The sequence below is a fragment of the Cydia fagiglandana genome, chromosome 19 (genome assembly GCF_963556715.1).
Source record: "Cydia fagiglandana chromosome 19, ilCydFagi1.1, whole genome shotgun sequence".
NCBI classification, from domain to species: domain Eukaryota; kingdom Metazoa; phylum Arthropoda; class Insecta; order Lepidoptera; family Tortricidae; genus Cydia; species Cydia fagiglandana.
Window position 1 is genome coordinate 5,746,578 of NC_085950.1, and position 24,226 is coordinate 5,770,803.

General features: G+C 36.9%; 1 protein-coding gene and 1 long non-coding RNA gene across 2 annotated transcripts in view; both read left to right on the plus strand.

The window, feature by feature from the left end:
- Positions 1–6,450, plus strand: part of LOC134673907 (SH3 domain-binding protein 5-like) — a 40,945-nt gene extending 34,495 nt beyond the window's left edge. The window contains exon 10 of the mRNA XM_063531961.1: positions 805–6,450. Within this exon, the coding sequence (XP_063388031.1) occupies positions 805–937 (133 nt within the window). The 3' untranslated portion in view covers positions 938–6,450. The remainder of the gene's footprint in view (positions 1–804) is intronic.
- Positions 6,451–11,173: 4,723 nt separating this feature from the next.
- Positions 11,174–17,731, plus strand: LOC134673964 (uncharacterized). The gene is made up of 3 exons (XR_010099535.1): positions 11,174–11,299; positions 12,815–13,036; positions 17,653–17,731. It is a non-coding gene; the product is annotated as an uncharacterized LOC134673964 (long non-coding RNA).
- Positions 17,732–24,226: the final 6,495 nt, after the last annotated feature.

Here is a 24,226-nt window from a genome sequence, read left to right on the forward strand (position 1 = left end):
ACGCCGCGCCTCCCCCCGCCGCGTCCCTCTCGTAGCTCAGCGGACGGTAACTCCGACACCGACAGTTTAGCCAGATATGTTACCGACTCATGCAAGCCTGATACATCAGCCAACATCCATTCTATATACGGCATGGCGTCGTCACGCTCACACGCCGCGCCTCCCCCCGCCGCGTCCCTCTCGTAGCGCAGCGGACGGTAACTCCGACACCGACAGTTTAGCCAGATATATTACCGACTCATGCAAGCCTGGATACATCAGCCAACATCCATTCTATATACGGCATGGCGTCGTCACGCTCACACGCTGCACCTCCCCCCGCCGCGTCCCTCTCGTAGCTCAGCGGACGGGAACTCCGACACCGACAGTTTAGCCAGGTGTGTTACCGACTCATGCGAGCCTGGTACAACAGTCAGCATCCATCCTATATACGGCATGGCGTTTGAATCCTAAATATAGCTTATTGGATCCTAAATATAGAATAGCCTTGTAAGTCCGTGCGTACTTGTATACAAGTACCTACAAATTAAACTCGAGTTTTGAACTGTTAGGCCAACTTGCACCATCACACTAACCCGGGTTTAACCGTCAACCCAGTGTCAAATTTTACTGGTAACCATGGTAACTCTACCTACTTAACCGGTTAACCCCGGGCTAGTGGAATGGTGCAAGTGGGCCTTATATAAATAAATGAAAGTTCCAAATTCGATAGCGCAAAAATTGGCTTCGATCTTACGAGGACAGATATCTTTATAAGAGTTAGCGAAAAAACTTTTTTATTTTATCATTTTGTCATATTTTCAGTGTGGACATGCTAACAGACGAGCAAATTGCGTCCCTAATGCTGGACAAACAACTCCAAGATGTCTGCGAACGGCTTGCCGGCGTCGCCACCCGGCAACCACGCTCGCCACAATCTCCTGAGGCACGGTTTTGAACTCTACGTGTATAGCAATACGGTATAAAATACGACAAGCAACTCCAAGACGTCTGCGATCGTCTCGCCGGCTTCGCCACCCGGCAACCACGCTCGCCACAATCTCCTGAGGCATGGTTTTGAACCCTACGTATAAAATGCTTAACGTTTGGGATTGACTAGAAAAACTCAACTCTACTCATATAGTAATAAGGTACAAAACGCAATGGAAGTGGCTGGGCCCTCGCCTTTATGACGCCTATAGTTGTGCTCTCTATCACACTTACCCGCCGTAGGTAGGTTTACATTCAGACCAGTTCCATTTCATGTATCATTTGCCTTTTAATTAACATATAGTGTGCATCATAACACTGGCGTAGCTAACATGGGTGGCACCCGGTGCGGAAATTGTGGGTGTCACCCCAAAATTCAATCAAAGTTGTAAAATATAATTAAAAAGAGTAATTGTAACAGGATTTACCCCATCGCTTTCATTTTACGAATTTTTATAGGTGGCACTACTGATGTTCACGGTCGGGTGTCACCCCTAAATGGGTGACACCCGGGGGCGGACCGCCCCCTCCGCCCCCCCTCCCCCCTAGCTACGCCACTGCATCTTAACCTCCTGGGACCCAGAAGCAATTGTTTTGTTTTTGAAATTGGAACTCTTAGCTACACAATTAAAGTTCAGAATAGATTTTGGAATATGTACAAAAAATTGTACGCAGGGACTTAGGAGGATGAATAATAATAGTTTTACGAATGCCATAAAGCTACAATTTTGGCACATAATGACGCTTAAATATTATTTACAAATATAGTTTTCAATAGTGGACATATCAGTATGGGTAATGAAGTTTATCTGAAGTAGGCAAGAACTTGCATAGTCCAAATAATATTTAAAATGTAGATACGTTTGGCCGGATTTAGGGCATACTGAAAATTCATGGAAATGGCCACTTAGAAAAAATAAGTCGTCTCATATATCTTGTGATATAGAATCCAGAAACCTTCAGTATAAGACTCACTAACTCGACGATCTAAAAAAAATATTCTTTATTTTATTTGCTAATGTTTATGGAATTTATACTTTCAATGAAAATCAAATAATAAATTGATTATACAGTGTGGAAAAATCAGTTGCCACATGGATGGCAACTACCTTAAATATTGTAAATAGTTCATTTAATTCCTTGTTATTATTTGTATTACGAATTGATTCTCAAATTTAATACTCAAAAGCATTCTTATTAGTATTTTTTTTAATACAATGTGTTTTAAAACAAAATGGCGGGAATATTATGCACGCATACACGCTTTTGTGTGAAAAAATATTATACTTTTAGGACTATTTAGTGTCGAATGGTGATAAAGTAAATCTAGATCTGCTTTAGGCTAATAGAAATCAATTTAAATGCAATAACGTAATATAAGTGTGTTGTAACTAATTATGACGTAATATAAGTGGAAGCCTAACATTCTTGCCTGTTCGTAGGTAACTTATGATATGAAATAATATTAAAATATAAACACAATTAATTAGGTACTATTATGCGAATTTTTTTTTTCTAAGTTTGCGTTTTATACGGCTCCTATGCTGCCCCCTATAGTTCATTTCAAGCACGCTCCCTAAAGTTTAAAGTGATGTTTGCCTAATGCTTAATAATATTGCTAGTAATGTTTTATTTACGAGAAAAGTATTATTATTTACTAGCTGTTGCCCGCGACTTCGTCCGCGTGGAATTTTATCTTCAACATTTTACATCTTTAGTACCTATCATTTTCTATAATTTTCATATCCAAGCAATGTTGAAATTAAGTACTTTTCTTTTTTAGCAAGTTGTATGAAGTTTTAAGTCAAGTGGATTTTGATGTTGGTTGCTGAAATTACTTTTCTTGTATTCTCATAATGCCCTTATACAAAGATTCAAGTTTCGCGCTCACAAATTATCTGATCTCCATACAAACTTTCAACCCCTTTCTCACCACCTTGGGGGATGATTTTCAAAAATGCTTGAATTAGTTTTCATGTTTTTTTAATTTAATACCTTTTTTTTGCAAAAAGTTCAAGTTCCTAGCTTAAAATTTAATTTACACCCTAAGACGAACTTTCATCCCCTTTTTAACCCCCTTAGGGGTTGAATTTCCAAAAACGTTGCAATTACTTTTTTTTGTAATCGGCTATTATGTCTTTCTAAGTAGTTTCAAAGCATTTGTAATGGATTCAAACTTTGAACCCCATTTTAACCCTGTTAGGGGATGAATTTTACAAATTGCTGAAATCACTATTATTGTCTTCTAATAATATCCCCAAATACAAAGATTCAAATCCCGCGCTCGAAAAAATGTTTGATATCCATACAAACTTTCAACCCCTTTTTCACCACCTTAGGGGATGTAATTTCAAAAACGCTGAAATTAGTTTTCTTGTATTTTAATTTAAAACGTTTTGACAAAGTTTCAAGTTCCATGCTTAAAATAAAATTTGCACCCGCAGACGAACTTTCATCCCCTTTTTAACCCCCTTAGGGGTTGAAATTCCAAAAACGTTGCAATTAATTTTTTTTGTAATCGGCTATTATGCCTTTCTAAGAAGTTTCAAAACCATTTGTAATGGATTCAAACTTTCAACCCCATCTTAACCCTGTTAGGGGATAAATTTTACAAAACGCTGAAATTACTTTTCCTGTCTTCTAATAATATTTCTAAATACAAAGATTCAAGTCCCACACTCGAAAAATGTTTGATATCCATACAGACTTTCAACCCCTTTTTCACCACCTTAGGGGATGAATTTTCAAAAACGCTGAAATTAGTTTTCTTGTACTTTAATAATATATATTTTAACGAAGTTTCAAATTCCTAGCTTAAAAGAAAACTTTAACCCCATACAAACTTTCATCCCCTTTTTAACCCTGTTAAGGGATGAATTTTACAAAACGCTGAAATTACTTTTATTGTCTTCTAATAATATCCCCAAATACAAAGATTCATGTCCCGCGCTCGAAAAAATGTTTGATATCCATACAAACTTTCAAGTCCGTTTTCACCACCTTAGGGGATGAATTTTCAAAAACGCTGAATGTAGTTTTCTTGTATTCTAATTTAATACTTTTTTACAAAGTTTCAAATTCCTAGCTTAAAATAAAATTTGCACCCGAAGACGAACTTTCATCCCCTTTTTAACCCCCTTAGGGGTTGAATTTCCAAAAACGTTGCAGTCACTTTTTTTTGTAATCGGCTATTATACCTTTCTAAGAAGTTTCAAAGCATTTGTAATGGATTAAAATTTTCAACCCCTTTTTAACCCTGTTAGGGGATGAATTTTACAAAACGCTGAAATTACTTTTCATGTCTTCTAATAATATTCCTAAATACAAAGATTCAAGTCCACCACTCGAAAATTTTTTTGATATCCATACAAACTTTCAACCCCTTTTTCACCACCTTAGGGGATGAATTTTCAAAAACACTGAAATTAGTTTTCTTGTACTTTAATAATATATCTTTTTACGAAGTTTCTAATTCCTAGCTTAAAAGAAAACTTTCACCCCATACAAACTTTCATCCCCTTTTTAACCCCCTTAGGGGTTGAATTTCTCAAAATCGCTTCTTATCTCGTGTACACTTTATAAATGCAATCTGGTGTGCAAATTTCAACTTTCTGGCTTTTGTAGTTTCGGCTCTGCGTTGATGAATCAGTCAGTCAGTCAGTCAGTCAGGACACTTGCATTTATATATATAGATTATTCTTTTAGATTTAAATAAGATCTCTTAGACATACTTGAGAGCTCAACATTGTCACAAATCTATATGTATTTATTTCGTTCAGTGCTATTATGTAACACACATTAAAGATATGTACTTCGTAAAATAAATAAAATATATACCTACATATTTTAATTGCACAATATTATAATGTCAATTTTACTTAGGTTGCCAATTTGAATTGTGTTTATAAAAGTGAAATATCGTGATATGAACTTATAGTTATAGACCAGGAGCTAGTATCTAAAATGCTGATTTTTAATGGTGTGTATTTTCTATATTACATTTGGCTTCAAGATTCTTCAATGCTTGCACTGTCTTCAATACAAATAGATAATGAATTATGTAGCTAACTCTTGGTCTATAATGTTAATGTGTGATAATTATTATACATAGTACAATTGGTGAGTATACCTACTTTATGTTGAGATAAAAAAATAGTAAATTATAGTTGAAAATATTTGGGACGAACGTAATTTACAAATATTTAAAACAAATTCAATCCTATTACATCGGAAATAAGGTGTATATTTGTTTGTATAGTTTTGTAAAAAATGCTTGTCTTTTGTATTTTCGACTATAATGTCTATAAATTCTATAATAAATGAACCATTCCATTTTTCTATAGTTTAAGTAGGCAATACTCCTGAATATGACAACTAGTTATATGATAAATAGTTTTAAAAAATCTTATTATTTTATTTTATTTAACACTTTGATTTAATGAAAAAAACTGTGACAAATATGTGATGTTCCACGGCAAAAGGTACCTTATGGCGGCTGGCGCTTACGTCGCATAGCGCCGCCATAATATTAGAGCGGCGTTAATAATAGCGTAAGCGTCAACCTCCATAAGGTACCTTTACCCGTGGGATGTCACATATGTATTTATAAAACGCCAGTATTTCTTATCATTATTTTGTGAGAGTGATATGCAACTATATTATATTTATAGGTGAAATAATTAGTTTTAAGTAGTTAAAATAATATTGCAATTATAGCATAATATGAAAATGCTCCGTTGAAGGTAGATTACATTTTCATTTAACATTTCTTAAAAATCCTCGATTGTACTGTAAAATCACACTCAAATCAATTCATCCATTCGTGTGCTATAACAATTTATGAATAGGATTTATTTTCTCAAAAATTGTAGATTTTCCCTCTTTAATTAATGAACAGATTAAATGCTTGAAAAATAATTCAAATGATATATGAGCCGATTTTAATATATCTGTTGAATGTTTTTTTTATGAAGTAGAGTTCCTCTGAGTTATACTGTTATTAAATATTGATTTTTATAGTACAGTCAGCCAATAAAGGACTCTATCAATCAGATGATAGAGTACCGTACACCGGGTGCTCCATTACGACACCTTGTGCTATAATAAACACATAACGTAACTACGTCGAAAATTTAAAGGGTCATATGTACTGTAAAACGTACGATACATGTACGAATTTCGCATTGTTACATTACATCCCATTTCTTAACGAGTACAATGTTTTGCATAATATAGCATCTAAGGCATTTATGGACATTTTCTTATTTATTATATAAAATCATTCTTTAAAAATCGGCTGCCATATTCGAGGAGACAACCCGCACTAAGGATAGCTTTAAAGTGACATTATTTTGCCGTTGTGATATTATACTGTACAAACGTTAGTTACTGTAGATATACCTACTATAGGATATATATGTTAACTTATGTACATGTTGAAATAACTTGCCTTCTGAAGAATAATACAAGTATGTAGTTAAACTATTTTGTTTTTTTATTTCTTCGTTTACCTTTTGTTATTCCTTCCATCTTTCAGATTGAGGCCAGTCGAAATAACCTTTTAAGTTCGTTTTTTTTAGCATTAGAAATAAGGTAAACAATCTTGGTGTGTCTTTTAATTGAATAACACATTTTAAAAATAAGTTACGGCAAATATGTAACAATATAGAAAAAAAAAAGAAAGAGATAGAATGTTACTGCGCTGGAAAATATGTAACAATTATGAATCTAATACAATCATTTATATTCTTCTGCTTTGGACATTTCATGAAGCATGATAAGATGAATATATAATGATGATGATGATAATTTGCTATTATTTCATTTGAGCAACTTGATTTTGTACCGTATGCCACGCCGACTTGTAAGTAAAATGATAATTTTATTCGATGAGCATCGATTCTTAATCGATTAACTGGTATCTATGGTTATGGCAATAATTGGTAGGAAAATACGACTCTCGAAACGTCAAAGTGAAAATTTTTCATATACCGGTCACTTACCGGACAAGACAAGTTTGCCTCGAAGTTTATGTAAAAACTTTATATAGTACTTGGTTTTATAACTAGCTACTCATATTTTGTGTTGAAATCATCTGGCTAAAGCGAAACGCAGCGTTGTTACTTTCATGGTGTGACGTTACATAAGCTCACTCATACAAAAGCGTGAGCGGAATGGACCTGTACAACTTCAGCCTGGAGACGTCGTCTTGGTGGATTGAAGAGGATTGGATTGGATAATTGAAGAGGTTTACCCTGGTGCTGATGGCGTTAGTAGAGTGGTTCGTGTTAGAACTGCAACCGGAACAAAGGTAAGACCTGTTCAACGCATTTTTCCACTCGAGTTAAACTCGCATGACAGACTTGACTCGTCTTTGAAGTTAGTTGGTACTGACTCTACTGAACAAATACAAACTGAGACAAATGAGAGCAATGATTGTACAACTAATCGTTTCTGTGATTTGCGTGACCATAACACATGGTAAGTGCATAGTGAATTCGTCTTGAACATTATTCACTGCGTTTGATTAGCAAGTGATATTTATTTTGAATCATTATTAAATGATTGGATCAAATTGCCTGAGGGGCTTGTCTTGCAAAGCACCGTATTTGGCTATGTTGTCGGTGGCAAGATAAACCAATCTGGCAATATCTCAAACACTGATTTAGTAACAAATTTTGCTGTCAGTGACAGTACAAAATATTTCAGGAGTCTGTTACTTTGAATAATAACACATTTTAGGTGGACATTCCCCTTAACACTTTGATTACCGAGAACCCGCCTGGTAGGCACTCGTAATGTTTGCTCAGATGCCGGACAACCCGCCCAGCGGGTTGTTTTGTACGCAGATATAGACGACCGGTTTCCGGGGTAGTGCACCGTTTTTTGCCCGGTTGCGAAAGTGTTAAACACCCCTTAGGTGAACTAAATTTGGGTAACTCCTTTTCCGCTGCCTTACAAAGATTTTACTCAATAGAGAGAAAATTAATGAAAAATGTGTGAGTTGCTAGAGCAGTATAAAAAATTCATTGATGAATATGTTGAATTGGGACATGCTAGGGAGGTCAATATTAACTCTTATGATATGTTGAATGGACCTGTAAGCTTTCTAGCACATCATTCTGTTTTCAACGGGGCTGGCGAGCATCAAAAGTACAAAGCTTCGTGTTGTGATGGACGGGATCCTGGGGCATGAAATCCAAAAATAAGCTGTCTGTCAATGATGTCATGGTGCAGGGTGAGCTCTTAGACATATTAATTTTGTTTCGGACCTATTTATTCATTCACCTTGTTATGTGGGTTTCGTATGCATATTTAAGCAAGGAAAAATGGGAAAAAAATTGTAATAGCCTAAAATTGTAAAACCTTAACCTAACCGAACCAAACCTGGAGGACAGGTTGAGAGGGTTTATGCTTAAAAAAAAATTAGGTTAGGTTTTTATGATTTTTTTATTTATTTTATTAATCATAAAAACCTAACCTAACCAACTCCTTACTCCCATAGTGTCGGTAATAATATTTAACATCTTATTTTCTAACTCACGATAAATATTCTCATGTTCATTTTCTTTTTTAATTGATATTCCAAATTGTTTATTACTTTTTCTTGTTCTTCCAGCTTGCTTTCCAACTCTGTTGTTTTTGTTTCCAATGTAGCAAACTTTTCATTCATATTTTTATTGATTTCTTCTATTATCGAGGTTTTCATATCGCTTATTTCTTTTTTCTGAGATTCAAGACTGGATTGGATGTTCTCAAGCATTTTTTTTAGGTCGTCCATGTCTGTATTTTGAATTTTTGATATCCACGCCCTCTCGCGGCGAGTAGTGGCAAAATGTTACTTCGGTATGAGCGTATTGATTAAGGTTCCAACGAGTTTCGCTATTTAACGCTAGATGGCGCTGTACATAGATCCGCTCTGTGCTTATGGTTTGTAGTATGACGTGCATAAATTTGATGAATTGTCTTTAGGTTAGTTTGTATTTTTTAGCACGACTTTACCAAAGTTTGTAAATCACAGTCGCGCTCCAAAAAACACCACTACAGTTACTAAAACAACACTATCTTGGATTTTTAGGCACTGTTTTACCGTTTGTTTTCATTATAAGCAGGAAGTGTTATTGCCGTTTTATTTCACATTTCACAGCTTTTGCAAGCAGCTTATTTTATACACAGAGTCTTTAGCCTTCACTTTCTTCATTTTAATAGCTTTATAACGTCTAGTATCACTTTTAGTATTTTTAATTTGCAAAACAACACAGAGCCGATGTTTACGGTGGACCAGTGGCGCCCTCTCCCTAAATTTTCATTACAATGTAATGTAATGGTCATTACAGCAAAATAATTAATAGTTTATTAGCTGCAAATTTTAGAAATACCTAACGAATCAGTTTAAGAGAGTCTGGACACATTTCTTGCAATCCGAAGTACAAAGGAATCTCTCGTTTATTGGGTACAACCAAGACTCAAACAATCCTACTTTCAAGAATGAAACTCGACCCTTTTATAGACAAAATAAGCTATTCACTTAACGTCCATCTATTATCTGTAGGTTAACACAATGAAAAAACAGAAAAGAGACTCAAAGGAAGTCACGATTCCTATTGTTCTTGGATGAAAATACTGCACAGCAGTATTATGTGTAAATTAATGAAATTATACTACTACAAACAATTGAACATCAGCGCATTGAGTTCGTATTGAGAAGATTCACGTGCATTTCATGTATTATATGTATCTGTGCGTATTTTGGGTTAGACAAGAGGGAATAGTTACGTGATTATTTATACGTAAACAGATAGCTAACGTGACAACTATGCTGGAAGAGAAACAATCACTATAGTAGCTCTGTGAGCTGATGTAAAACTCGCACTGAAGTCGCAAAAACCGCATGAACTGAAATATCCGAGATCGGCTGAGAAATGCGTACTGTAGTGGACAACATTCGGACCTCGGACAGACAGCTGGGCAGATAGGACTCGTGTGGGTATCTTAAATCCTTTAACCGGAATCACTTATCCCGTCTCCGCTTCCTCATAGCCAAAAAACTAGACACCAAAACGAATGTGGTGATTAAAAACAATAAATTTTGGTTTTGTTTAAGTACTTATGTGTGTATTTCAAAACGTCATCAATGTATGGTGTTAAACAGGAAACGGCGAAGGTCCTGAGCTGGCTGCGGTCTCTGCCACAAGACGACAAACGTATTAGCGAGGAGGTGGACCGCCTCATCATTGAGCAGACTACCAGCGTACCGAAGTTCTCACCGAAGCTGTTGTGTAAGTAACATTCACAATACAGACCACAATCTGACATTAGCATCGACCAAGTGGTGTTCAATCAGTAAAGTAAGTACGACATACTTACCTAAGTAGGTACCTACCTAAGATATGCTTACCTACTAACTGACTCTTCATTTGCAACGGTTAGTGCCTGCAATGAATCAATGGGGCAAATTGGAAATAATGTGCGATGCTGCAGCACGGTCTGTGATTGGTCGTGGTGGCCGGGGAGGTCTCGCCAATTGACATGATGAATCTGCCCGTATTGTTTTCCTTTCTGTTTAATACACATTAAATAGGGTTATTGTCGCAAAAAGTTGTTACACTTTCAATATTGGATTTCTGACTTGAATTTACACAAGTTAAAGCACTCGTCCCGTTTCGTCAAATACAATTTCGCACATGTGTTAATTCTAGTTGTTAATAACCCCTAGTGTAGGTAAATTTCATTCGATAGCGTGACGTGAGTACGGGTTTACTTGCGTTCAGTCTCATTTGGTATGGGATTTTGAACAGCGCGCCAAGCGGGACGTTTTGGAAACTTAGAATCCTCTACGAAATGAGAGCTTTGACGCCGTTTGAAACCACCCTGGAGGTCTAGGTACCTATGGGAAAACAGCCGCATTTCCATGAGACGTAACGCTTATGGCGTCAGCAGGACAAAACCTTACTGAGTGTCTGAAAAACAGTCCCGTCGGTTATAAAAGCCCGTACCAATAATGACAGTTTCTGACAAGCTTGTTTCTCTTGCAGTCACCGACAAGACCGCCGTGAAAGCGTTCTGGGTAGCGCTGATCGTGAACCTGACGCGCGAGTTCCGCGGCTGCATCGCCGTGCTAGTATACACCAGTCACATGTTCGAGGAGGCCCGCAAGGACGAGAGCACCAGCATCGCGCCCAACAAGCAGTCCATCCTGCTGGCCGTCGTGCAGATCCTCGGCTCGTGTCTGGCGTGCCAGCTGGTTGATCGAGCTGGGAGAACGGTTAAAGACAGGCTCAGAACAGCATTTATCCCGTTGGGTTGGGATCCTCACTGCTGTGGAGAGTAGGTAGGTTCCGCTTTCCGACTTCTCTTATCCACTTTGCCCGGTTCTGACTTGGGTTGAGAGACTATAGGCCCACACAGCTAAACGAGTCGGACTCGCGCACGAAGGGTTCCGTACCATAATGTAAAAAAAAAATAAAAAAAAACGGTCACCCATCCAAGTACTGACCACTCCCGACGTTGCTTAACTTCGGTCAAAAATTACGTTTGTTGTATGGGAGCCCCATTTAAATCTTTATTTTATTCTGTTTTTAGTATTTGTTGTTATAGCGGCAATAGAAATACATCATCTGTGAAAATTTCAACTGTCTAGCTATCACGGTTCGTGAGATACAGCCTGGTGACCGACGGACGGACGGACGGACAGCGGAGTCTTAGTAATAGGGTCCCGTTTTACCCTTTGGGTACGGAACCCTAATAAAAGTAGCTAAGGGTAGGCAATGCTAGCGTTTGCTCCGCTTCCTTTTTGCAGGTCGAATCGGAAGGGCTTCATTGGCCATAGTATCTGTTTGCAAGTCGAGCTTTCTGTGTGTCAATAAAATTTGTCGAAAATTAATCAACCCTAGGAGAGTACTGGGTAACATTGAGACCTGAACTATACTTTTTAATACAGTTGCTCAAAAAGTGCTACTTTACGTAGCTGTTTAGCGTGCGGAAAGTTGGTTATCTCGAACTAGTGCTTTTTACTTTTCCAATTTTTTTAAATTTATACTGATTGTCAAATCACAAAATAGTTACACAAACAAATACATTTCAACACATCTAAATCGAACCTTATAAAATAACTTACAATTAAATAAAAACTAAAAAATTAAAACTAACACAAATAGTCCCCCAGATCCGATCCCTGCGGAAGGGTGCCCATAATGCTGCTGTATGCTAATTTATACTTGTTCCAATTCACGACTACTTATTGATGAGTGTTAATATTAGTTTCCTTTAAACGTCGTAATCAGCATAAAAACCTACCGTTAATGTAAGAATACGAAAAATATTACATATTTCATATTTAATTACTTACCTCTTCATCATTATAACAGGTTTATTTTTTAATATTCAATATTGAAAATTCCGTTCTTAATAAGTTGACTGAATGGAACGGAATAGCTGCCAAACGCCCATAGATATAATATACTTAAAGACGACGTCTAACCGAGCTGTCACTGTTACCACTTTTGTTTAGTGTACGATTAACAATGTTTTTCTTATTTTTTCGCAACTGTATTAAAAAACGTCGTTCGATACACGTGCGGAAATGTCATTCTTCACTCGTCCCGAGTCTTGCCACTCGCCTGCGGCTCGTGGCAAGATATTTCGGTACTCGTGAAGTAATGACATACCTTCCGCACTAGCATCGAAATGTACTATATCTTCGGGGTTTTTTTGCCATTTTATGTGGAGGTCGAACATAAGTAGAGAAAAAAAAATAGGATAGCCATTGGGTATATATAGTATATTGCAGACGATCATTTATGTTAGTTAGTGTCGTTAATAATTCAGACTTTTTGTGTATTTTCAGTTAATCATGGTCAAATTAATGATAAAAACTGGATTCCGAGCAATCACGCACAACGTCGCTTTCCAACCACAAACAACAATGAAAGGAAAACAATTAGTTTAGGCTCAACATGTGCAAGATGTAAAAGAAGTCAAATGCGAAGATCATATAAGACGTACCATTGAAGCTCGTGTAATTCGTCAAACTTCTGTGACATCGACGCCATACACAACATCCTTCAATGTAAGCTTTTTTAGGGTAAAACGGGACCCTATTACTAAGACTTCGCTGTCCGTCCGTCCGTCCGTCCGTCCGTCCATCCGTCTGTCACCAGGCTGTATCTCACGAACCGTGATAGCTAGACAGTTGAAGTTTTCACAGATGATGTATTTCTGTTGCCGCTATAACAACAAATACTAAAAACAGAATAAAATAAAGATTTTAATGGGGCTCCCATACAACAAACGTGATTTTTGACCAAAGTTAAGCAACGTGGTCAGTACTTGGATGGGTGACCGTTTTTTTTTGTTTTTTTTTTGCATTGTGGTACGGAACCCTTCGTGCGCGAGTCCGACTCGCACTTGCCCGGTTTTTTTTCTGTTTTTGCAATCTTTGACGTATAGGTCAGTAAATGAATGCTCAAAAAACGTTGTAGAGGGAAATGCTAGGAACACAATTTTTGACTCCGTAACTTTGTTTAGACTAGTTAGGAGGTGAACATATCAAAAGTCCCCGGCTGTAGCCCCGGTGCTGCGGGGTAGAGGGGGGTAAGAAGGTCGAATTTTTCGGTTTTTCATTGATATCTTGGAAACTTTGCATCTTAGCGACATGACTACTAAGACAAACCGAAAGCTCATAAAATTAATTACAAGTTTTATCTAGTCAAGTTTTTCGATATCTTGAATAGTTTTTGAGATACCCGCTCTTGAAAGTTTATTTAGGGATTTTAATTTTATCTTGATATCTACATCAGTGATGCTGTTAGGCCATGTTTGGTATCATTTTCGTATAAATCGGGGGCGCTGAATTCATTTATGGTATCACATTGACACTATTCCGAAGTAAAACCAAAATTTAAAAAAATATATTTTTAAAAATCCCTCTTCACGCTTAAACCGCTGAACCAATTTGTATAGAAATAGTTTCAGTCTCGACACAGGACATAGGATGGTTTTTATAACCAAAAGCATCTTTTGAGGATGTGAAAAGTGGGGTGGAAGTATGTATGAGGAGTCAATAACCGCTGAACCGGTTTAGGTGAAATTTAGGATGGTATACATCTGTGATTTAGATGAAAATGATACCTAACATGACTTCAAACTTTACCTTAAGCAGTATTTACCTCAGGAATTCAGTTTCGTCGACGAAGTTGAATTCCCCCCATACTCCATTTCACAACTTTAAAGGATGATTATTGAGATAAAAAGTATTTTATGTCCTGTCTTGGGACTCGAAATATCTGTATACCAAACCCACCAAAAACATTCTGTAAAAAACTAGCCAAGTCTCGATGGAGCTGCTTGTTTATCTCTAAAAAGTAATGAAATCTAGACAAAGTCGTGCCAAGTCTAAGGTTCCTTACTGCGATTTCTTTATTATTATAGTTAATGTTGTGTGACTTGGCCGTTGAAGGGTACACAAGGGTACAAAACCATGTGCTCCATGACACCATTGCACCAATCTGTCGCCAGAACCGCTACCCATTGAGGATGGAAAATTGCCACTTGGAAAACGTTGATTCAATAACCAGTCAATTGTAGGCTTGATAAAGCTGCGTATTTCAATAATACTTATGTATGGGCGAGCCTGAAACAAACACTTCTTTTTGGTGCAATGGCAGATTGGTGCAATGGTGTCATGGAGCACCTGGTTTTGTACCCTTGTGTACCCTTCAACGGCCAAGTCACACAACATTAACTATAATAATAAAGAAATCGCAGTAAGGAACCTTAGACTTGGCACGACTTTGTCTAGATTTCATTACTTTTTAGAGATAAACAAGCAGCTCCATCGAGACTTGGCTAGTTTTTTACAGAATGTTTTTGGTGGGATTTCACTTCTTTTTGTAGAAACGTGGGCATATTGATTTATTTTATTAGATTTTCTTATTTAACACATTTTTTTTCTTTTTAGGAGTAGTTTTTTTTATTATTACAAATCTTTCTTTTCTTTTTTTCCGGTTCTGATTCTTGTACAGTAGCAACAGTTTTTCGTATTGCCCATTCATTAAATCTAATAATTAAATAATAATCAGTAATCCGTCACTAATCATCATATAATGACTTGGCAATCGCACATAATGCTTTACTCGTACCGTACTCGTAAATATGTGTAATGCTCAAACTGCAATTAGCGCTAGCGTTGTGTTCAATTAGAATTATTTTTAATAGGTGACGATGATCCTTTTGTCATTATGCAGCCGTGCGATGGCCAAGTCATTATACGTATTACAAATTAAAGATATCTTATTGATACGGTTTTAACACCCCCTGGCACTGATTATTAAAATAACCGACTTGGTTTCACATTACATCTCAAAACTTTTTTGTAGTAAAAGCGTTGCGAGACTTGCACCTTTTTACATGTAATGTTTTTGATGGGATCTCATCTCTTTTTGTAGGCAGTCCTTCTTTTCGGGTACTCATACCCATACTATGTATACACATATCATAACTAAACATATCTTCATTCATACTCACATCGTACATCGTAGAGTACCTTTACTTTACTTTACCTACTATTTGTAGGAACTGTAACAGTAACTTTGTAATATCATATATTTATATGGGATTACAAACTTACTTGTGCAGTTCTTAGATCTTTAAAACGTGACTGATATTGCAATATTTTTAGGTTTTCCCTTTATGTGGCCATTAAACCCTAACTCTGTACCAAATTTCAGCTCTCTGAGTTTATGGGAAGTACTAGTTCTATTCTGATGATCATGAGTGAGTTTCATAAATGCGAAACTTTGCTTTCGCTCAACTTCGGAACTAAATGACCTACAGACTTGAAATTTTGGATTTTAAGTATGTGATTATAGCTTACTGGATGACCAAAATTTCTTCGTTCTGGTCTTATCCAGAGGTTCTCAAATAGGGGCCTGAAAATGCGGCGAAATGGTTCCAGTAAATATGGTACGGCAGTGTTTGCTTCGCGCTCGACTTGGCGGGGGCACTACCGTGCCCCCCGATTACAATTAAATTGGTTGAGCGGTTTGAGCGTGAAGAGGAATTTAAAAAAAAAGGTATTTGTTTAAGTTTATATGTTTTTTCTAAGGAATGGTGTCAATGTGATACCAAAAATGAATTCAGCACCCCCGATTTATACGAAAATGATACCAAACACGGCCTAGCAGCTTCACTGATGTAGATATCAAGATAAAATTGGAAGCCCTAAATAAACTTTCAAGAGCGAATATCTCAAAAACTATTCAAGATATCGAAAAACTTGACTGAATAAAACTTGTAACAAATTTTATCAGCTTTTGGTTTGTCTCAGTAGTCATGTCGCTAAGACGCAAAGTTTCCAAGATATAAGTGAAAAACTGAAAAATGAGACCTTCTTTCCCCCCTCTCCCCCCCAGCACCGGGGCTACGGCCGGGGACTTTTGATATGTTCACCTCCTAACTAGTCCAAACAAAGTTACGGAGTCAAAAATTTTGTTCCTAGCATTTCCCTCTATAACTTCTTATTTCTTGGCCTAGTAGTACATACATACTATGATACATTTTTAACCGACTTCCAAATCTCAAAGAAGGAGGTTATCAATTCGGTTGTATGTTTTTTTTATGTTTGTTACTCGATATCTTCGTCATTACTGGACCGATTTTGAAAATTCTTTTTTTGATTGAATGTATATGCATACAGATTGGTCCCGTTTTTGTCAAAACCCAGTTCTGATGATGGGATCCATGAGGAATCGAGGGAACTCCTCAAATCTTAAAGGCATACATATAATGATTTTTAGGTTTTTATCAACAAATCAAGTATATACATCCAAAAAAGTGTCATTTGATGAAGTGGAACTGCTGATGATGATCAGAACGGAATTCTTCAACGACGCATAGTTCACGGTTGGCGATTTTCCCTCTTCTTTATGTTTGTTAAGCAAGTTAAGTTTTTAAGCCACATTTTTGTCAAGCTCGAGTTCTGATGATGGGATCCATAAGGACTCGAGGGATCTCCTCAAATATTAAAGGCGTACGTATAGAGATTTTTGTATTTACATCAGAAAATCAAGCATTTTCATTAAAAATTATCGAATTTGATGAAGTGGAACTGCTGATGATGATCAGAACAGAACTCTTCAACGACGCATAGTTCACGTGTGGCGATTTTTCCTCTGCGTTATGTTTGTAAAGCAAGTAAATTTTTTAAGCCACATTTTTGTCAAGCTCGGACCCGGGCTCGGACTCGGGCTCGGACCCGGGCTCGGACCCGGACTCAGAACCGGACTCGGACCCGGACCTTGACCCGGAAAACCACTATGATACCTTAACTAAATAAACCACTATGATTACCTGCCATAAAATGTTGGTATAAAGTATGATGATGCCAATCTTACTAGCCCCTCCCGCTTAAACCCCCGTACACCGCACCGCATGCGCCGTTAAATGGGTTTGGTTCGGTTTGAACTGCGATCCTCACAGAACCGAACAAGGGTTAGGTTAGGCTAGAACTACGACCCTTACAGAAGCAAAATGCTAGTAGAAAAGTGGGTGGTTTTACCTCCTTTTCTACATAGTGTACCATCTACAATAATCTTTCACCGGCCCCCATAGAAGTCGGTTTTTTTTTCTTAAAAATTATAATGTAATAATCTAATAGAAAGTAAAGAAATAATTTATTTTTTACAGATGTAGCACCAGCAAATTCGACCTCGATCCAAAATGACCACAACGCGTAACGCAGGTAGCAGATCCCGCCGGCCCTGCCGCTAAACGCCGGCGCCATGCCGCTTTCTACATGCAATTGTCGCGCGCTCCAGACTCGCGCGCCAAACGTCCGTTACACCGCGGGGTGACGCCGAGCCTCGAGAGCATGGCTTCACCCACGCTGTCAAGTGGTATAAAAGGTCGCCGAGTCACGACCCAAATCAGTTGACATCCCAGTCGGATCCTAACTAGGACCTCGCTCTAGGCACGGCAGTCCCGAATCACACATTGCGTAAACCCTATATGGTCGCAATTCCGATTCACACGGCTGTCTACTAGACCGAGCCCTCCAAGCGAACTCCTTACTAGTAAGGAGCAAGCCTTTCCAGATCACACATTGCATAAACCCTCTATGGTCGCAATTCCGATCACACACGGTGTAACTCCTACCCTAGTGAGGCGTAAGCCCAGTGCGGAGTACGTCTCGTGACATCGTTAATTCGCTATACCCGTCAGTCGCCTATCTAAGTAAATGAACAGTTTGATTTCTCGTAGTGAACAGTAACAAAGACAATTGAGCAGTGCTAGTGTCATTACAGACTTCATCGATACTTTATAAGATAACAACTGTGTTAATATACTCTGTGTGTGTGCTCAATAAAATGAAATGAAAAATTTATTGATAACAATTGATTAAAATTCTTATTAGAAGACCTGTGTTGTTTCTGATTAACCAGGCCTGAACCCATCACCATGTAATAAGAGTGCCAACTAGGTAGAAACCTCTACCTAACTATAGTCGGCGCTCTCACGAGGGAACCTCACCATCACCCTCTGTTAGCGCTCTGGCAACCCTGCCAGCTTCGAACCAACCAATGATGTGTGGAGATGCAGCCCAAGATGCCAACATGTACGGCGAGATCAGCGGCCAATCAGAAAGCGCGATGCTAGCGCCAATGTTTCGCCTATAAGACGCATCCCCACTCTCATCTCTCTATTGCAATCTAACCATTGAAGCGATCGCGCGTGTCCTAGACAATTTAAAGAACCTTTTGTATTATACAGTCATCAGCAATAGTATCTTACACAACTAGGGCCGCAAAAATTATGTGACACGTTCTTATTTGGAGCGCAATAAGAGCGCGTCATATATTTTTGCGGCCCTAGTTGTGTAAGATACTATTGCTGATGACTGTACATTCTCACCATTAAAAAATTTTTACACAGATTGATTCTAGTCGTTATGTTACGAGTGGAAAATCTGATGGTGTGTATAATCAGAGTAGCAGATGTAAACATATAACGGCTCTGATATTAATATATCAGCCATGAAGAAAGCTTCTCGAAAACCAGCGAAGAGCAGCAATGGGGTAGACCAAGTGCCAGACAGTTCGCTAAAGAAAAATACTCAAAAGCTAAATACTTCGATGGCAAAGAAACCGGCAATAGTTATTTGTACAACAAGAGATCAAAGTTTGATATTTCTTCGAGTGCTTATTTTGAGTCCCGTGCAAGCGAAAGATTCTATAATATTAATAAGTAATTTTTCACCACACCAGCTCGGAAAGGCTTACTTTGCACTTCAAACACTGATAGCAAAGTTGCATTTTATTCACATGTGAGGCAAAGTAATCAAATGCAAATTTTGAGTGGTTTTCTTATGTTTGCTGGTAGAATTGACTTTTAAATGATGATTTTGGATGATAAATATTTAAAAAACATTCATTTGGATTTGATTTGATTTTGTATGATATTTTACATTTAATATTTGCTTCGGGTTGGTGTGGTGAAAAATTTTGTGTTTCACTCGGGGGCAAATTTTTGTGTAACCCTCGTGCTTTGAAACCCTCGCAACGCTCAAGATCTTTCGCTGGCTCGGGTATCAATATTAGCACGAGTGGTTAAACAATAACTTTGCCCCTTGTAAAACAAATAACTATAGAATCTTGAGCGTAGTAAGGGATTCAAAAGCGCACGAGATGTAAATAACTTTGATCTCGTGTAGTACACAAAATTTTTCACCCTAAGCAGTGAGAAAGTACCTAAAGGGACAGAGATAATAGAACCCAAGTATATCGAACTTGTATGAGACCCCGCATGTTGAAATGACATTTGACTATAAAGGTCACTTGAATGTCATTTAGTCTCACTCAGTGAGCAAAATCGCATTTTGCTCACTGAGTGAGACAAAATGACTCAGTGAGCAAAATGCGATTTTGCTCACTGAGTCATTTTGTCTCACTGTGTTTTTAAGAAGCAAAGTACCCTTGTTCGAGCTGCTGAGGTGAAAAGAAAATAATTTTTAAGAAAAAAAACCGACTTCCATGGGGGCCCAGCAAAATTCACCCTTGGTTATGCACAAGCATAGATGTGGTTGCCATACACCATGGATGTATTACAAAGCTGGTAGAATTTAAATGTTCAATATCTTGCCATAAAACGGCTATTGTAGATTTTGTTAGTAAAGTTTGTAATGTGCAATATCTGTAGTTTGTTAATGGCAATATAGAATTAGAGAAAAAACTCTCCTATTACACCCAAATCCAAACACTAATGTATGTCACTCGTATGACAATGTATAATTTTTACAAGCTTTTATTTACTTTTGCACAGTAAGAGTAGATAGAGTAGAGTAGATAGAGATGAACATTTTATAAAAGATGCCATTTTGAAAAGTGAAGAATTTTATTTTAAACATTATTTACCACATTTGTATGTGTCGATTGGTAATGAACTGAATGAAAAGAATAACGATAAACATATTGTGCCAAAGCATGGTTTTACTGGTAAGAACACTTTTAACATCCGACTAACCCGGGGTTAACTGGTTAAACCTGGAATTACCATGGTTATCGGTACAATTTGACACTGGGTTAACGGTTTAACCCCAGGTCAATGGGATGGTGCAAGCGGCCCTAGGTGATTAATGTGGTTAAACATTCATAATTTATTAGCCATTCCATTAGTGTTTGCTACATATAATTAATAAGGGTAATGTTAATTATTCACAATATTTATAATAAATCACTTTATTGACTGTTTATGCTATTATTGTGTTTTTAAATAAAAGTAAAGTGTGTTAATGAATTTTTTATTTATATTCTATTCTTCATCATTATGAAAATGTAGAAAACAATCCCAAACACATATATACATGGGTTTATTTATTAGAAAATATTGAGGACTGCAAATTTACTAATATCTACACAGCAAATATTCAAAATATCTTCAATATGGCAAAACAAGTTTTGAGGAATTTTATTTAATATTTGATAGTGTCAGCCATTCCATTATCCTCTCAACATGAATCCTGATCCGAGCGATACTGTAAGTAGCATCTGTTTCCTGAAAATTTCATATTACCTATTCTTTAGAAAAGGTGGCATAACAAGTCCAATTTCTATTCCACTTTCACGATCAACGAGTTCCTCATCTTCGCTAATTCCTCGTATTCTCTGTTATGGTTGCTTGAAGAGCGTAAATCTTTTCAATAGTATTACATCCTTGGTATTTCGTCTTCTTGTCATACATAATAACCTTCGAATTAAGTACTTGATATTTCAGTTTGAACTTCAGAGCTACATATTTCTTTGTCATTTGCTGTATTTCTTTCTTTATTGTTACTGCGTTCCATGCAACCTTTGTATCTAGACATGGCTAAATTAGCATTATCCCGTGCAGAGTGTATGTAGCAGGAAATATTCTTGGGACGTAACTAGGACTGTCCTGTTCATCAGCTTTTTCGCCTCCAATGAAGCCATTTGATCGATTCTTGGTTCCCCCACCTCCTATTTCGCACCCAGCGAATAATAAAAATATACAGTGTCATCTAACGGTGAGTAGCATACTAAAACAGGCCATTTTTACTCTAAAGATGGCGCCTTACGAACTCGCTGGACTTAAAAAAAAAAAAAAAAAATATGGCGAACAAAGTTTACCGGTGGAATCACTTACTTACCTAATTGTTTGTTTATTTATTTATTTATATAGGTAAATAATAAAGGATCGATCGTATTGATTGATTGATTGTGTCGTCGAACTGAATGTGTCAGTGTCAATGTGACATATTATGTAAATCAATCAATGTCAGTCAATAGGGGGGGGCTATACAGACACAACTCACCTTGGATCGCATTCGATTTGCGTCCGGCAGTTAGGTGGGTAGGTACATTTATTTATCTAAATTAAATCTGAAAAGTAAGTTTAGGTTTTTTGCTGGTTAAGTTAACTAAATAAACTTAGCATCGATGACAAAAGAAAAAATCGAATGTGACTTGTTACAACGTCTGTAGAGGCCTTGACCGAAGAAAAGTAGAAACGAAATTTAATAATAATATGATTGAGTAAAAAGGGAGGGAGGGGGCTACTGCGTATAATAATAGAGTGTAAAAAAAATGTACTTACGTTTATTTTTATTGATTTTTGTGTTATTTGGAAGAGGTGCGCGCCGTGTGCAAATATTTTTTACCATAATATTTTTTTATGATACTACAATTTTATATTATTATATTTTACACTTTTATATTAGGAATCGAGAAATACTTAATAAATAAATAAATAAATATATGTATGTATTTAGGTATATTGAAAGCTTAATAAAGCTGTGCTAATGTTAAAAATAAAAGGATATATGGTGTGGCGTGTTAATGTTATTATTTAGGTTATAAAATAAGAGTGCAGGGAAAAAAAAAAAACAACTAACCATTTTTCACAATTCTAAACCGATTCGTGTGAAATTTAATAAAAAAGAAAGAAATCTTCTTCTGTAAAGTCATCACGAACCAGCCCAGTTCGAACTCTGGCAACCCCGTCGTTCTATCTGTCATTCCGTGTCGGAGGAGAGACTAGACAGGGTGGCTACCGCGAAAATCGAAATTCGCAAATTGCCGGGGTCTTATAACATTTATTATTCCTCATGATTCTGAAGTATGTAAGTTTATTTTCTTTCACCACACCAGCTCGGAAAGGCTTACTTTGCACTTAAAAAACTGAAAGCTAAATTGCATTTTATTCACATATGAGGCAAAGTAATGAACGCCACACACAAAATTAATGAATATTATTTTATTTTTTATTTTTTCTGTAATTATTAGGCGTCTATAATGAAACCATTTCCAAAAAAATGTCATCATGCCTATTCGTAAGTCATCATCTTTGGATATTATTATATCTATGATCTTTGGCCTACTTAAAAAAAAAAAGGAGGTGTATTTTTCTGTTTAAATTAGAGCAGCCGTTGCAGCCCGCCATCTATCGAGCATTGGTAAGTGAGTTTGTCTAATCGATTTGGCAGTGACCGAATCATCGATTTGTAACGATTATTGTTTTTATTTCCTAGCTTTTCCTACGCTAAACTATAAACAGCTTAATTATTTTAAGTTAAAATACAAAGTATTTTAAAATGTTGATTCACGTATATATTATTACTTGAAAGGTAATTTGAGTATTAATTTCGATATTCGATGGTGACATTTCATGAAGCATGATAAGATGAATATAAGATGATGATGATGATGATAATTTGCTATTATTTCATTTGAGCAACTTGATTTTGTACCGTATGCCACGCCGACTTGTAAGTAAAATGATAATTGTATTCGATGAGCATCGATTTTTAATCGATTAACTGGTATCTATGGTTATGGAAATAATTGGTAGGAAAATACGACTCTCGAAACGTCACAGTGAAAATTTTTCATATACCGGTCGCTTACCGGTCAAGACAAGTTTGCCTCGAAGTTGATGTAAAAACTTTATATAGTACTCGGTTTTATAACTAGCTACTCATATTTTGTGTTGAAATCATCTGGCTAAAGCGAAACGCAGCGTTGTTACTTTCATGGTGTGATGTAACGTCAGTTCACTCATACAAAAGCGTGAGCGGAATGGACCTGTACAACTTCAGCCTGGAGACGTCGTCTTGGTGGATTGAAGAGGATTGGATTGGATAATTGAAGAGATTTACCCTGGTGCTGATGGCGTTAGTAGAGTGGTTCGTGTTAGAACTGCAGCCGGAACAAAGGTAAGACCTGTTCAACGAATTTTTCCACTGGAGTTAAACTCGCATGACAGACTTGACTCGTCTTTGAAGTTAGTTGGTACTGACTCTACTGAAAAAATACAAACTGAGACAAACGAGAGCAATGATTGTACAACTAATCGTTTCTGTGATTTGCGTGACCATAACACATGGTAAGTGCATAGTGAATTCGTCTTGAACATTATTCACTGCGTTTGATTAGCAAGTGATATTTATTTTGAATCATTATTAAATGATTGGATCAAATTGCCTGAGGGGCTTGTCTTGCAAAGCACCGTATTTGGCTATGTTGTCGGTGGCAAGATAAATATTTCAAAATATTTCAGGAGTCTGTTACTTTGAATAATAACACATTTCAGGTGGACATTCCCCTTAAACACCCCTTAGGTGAACTAAACTTGGGTAACTCCTTTTCCGCTGCCTTACAAATATTTTACTCGATAGAGAGAAAATTAATGAAAAATGTGTGAGTTGCTAGAGCAGTATAAAAAATTCATTGATGAATATGTTGAATTG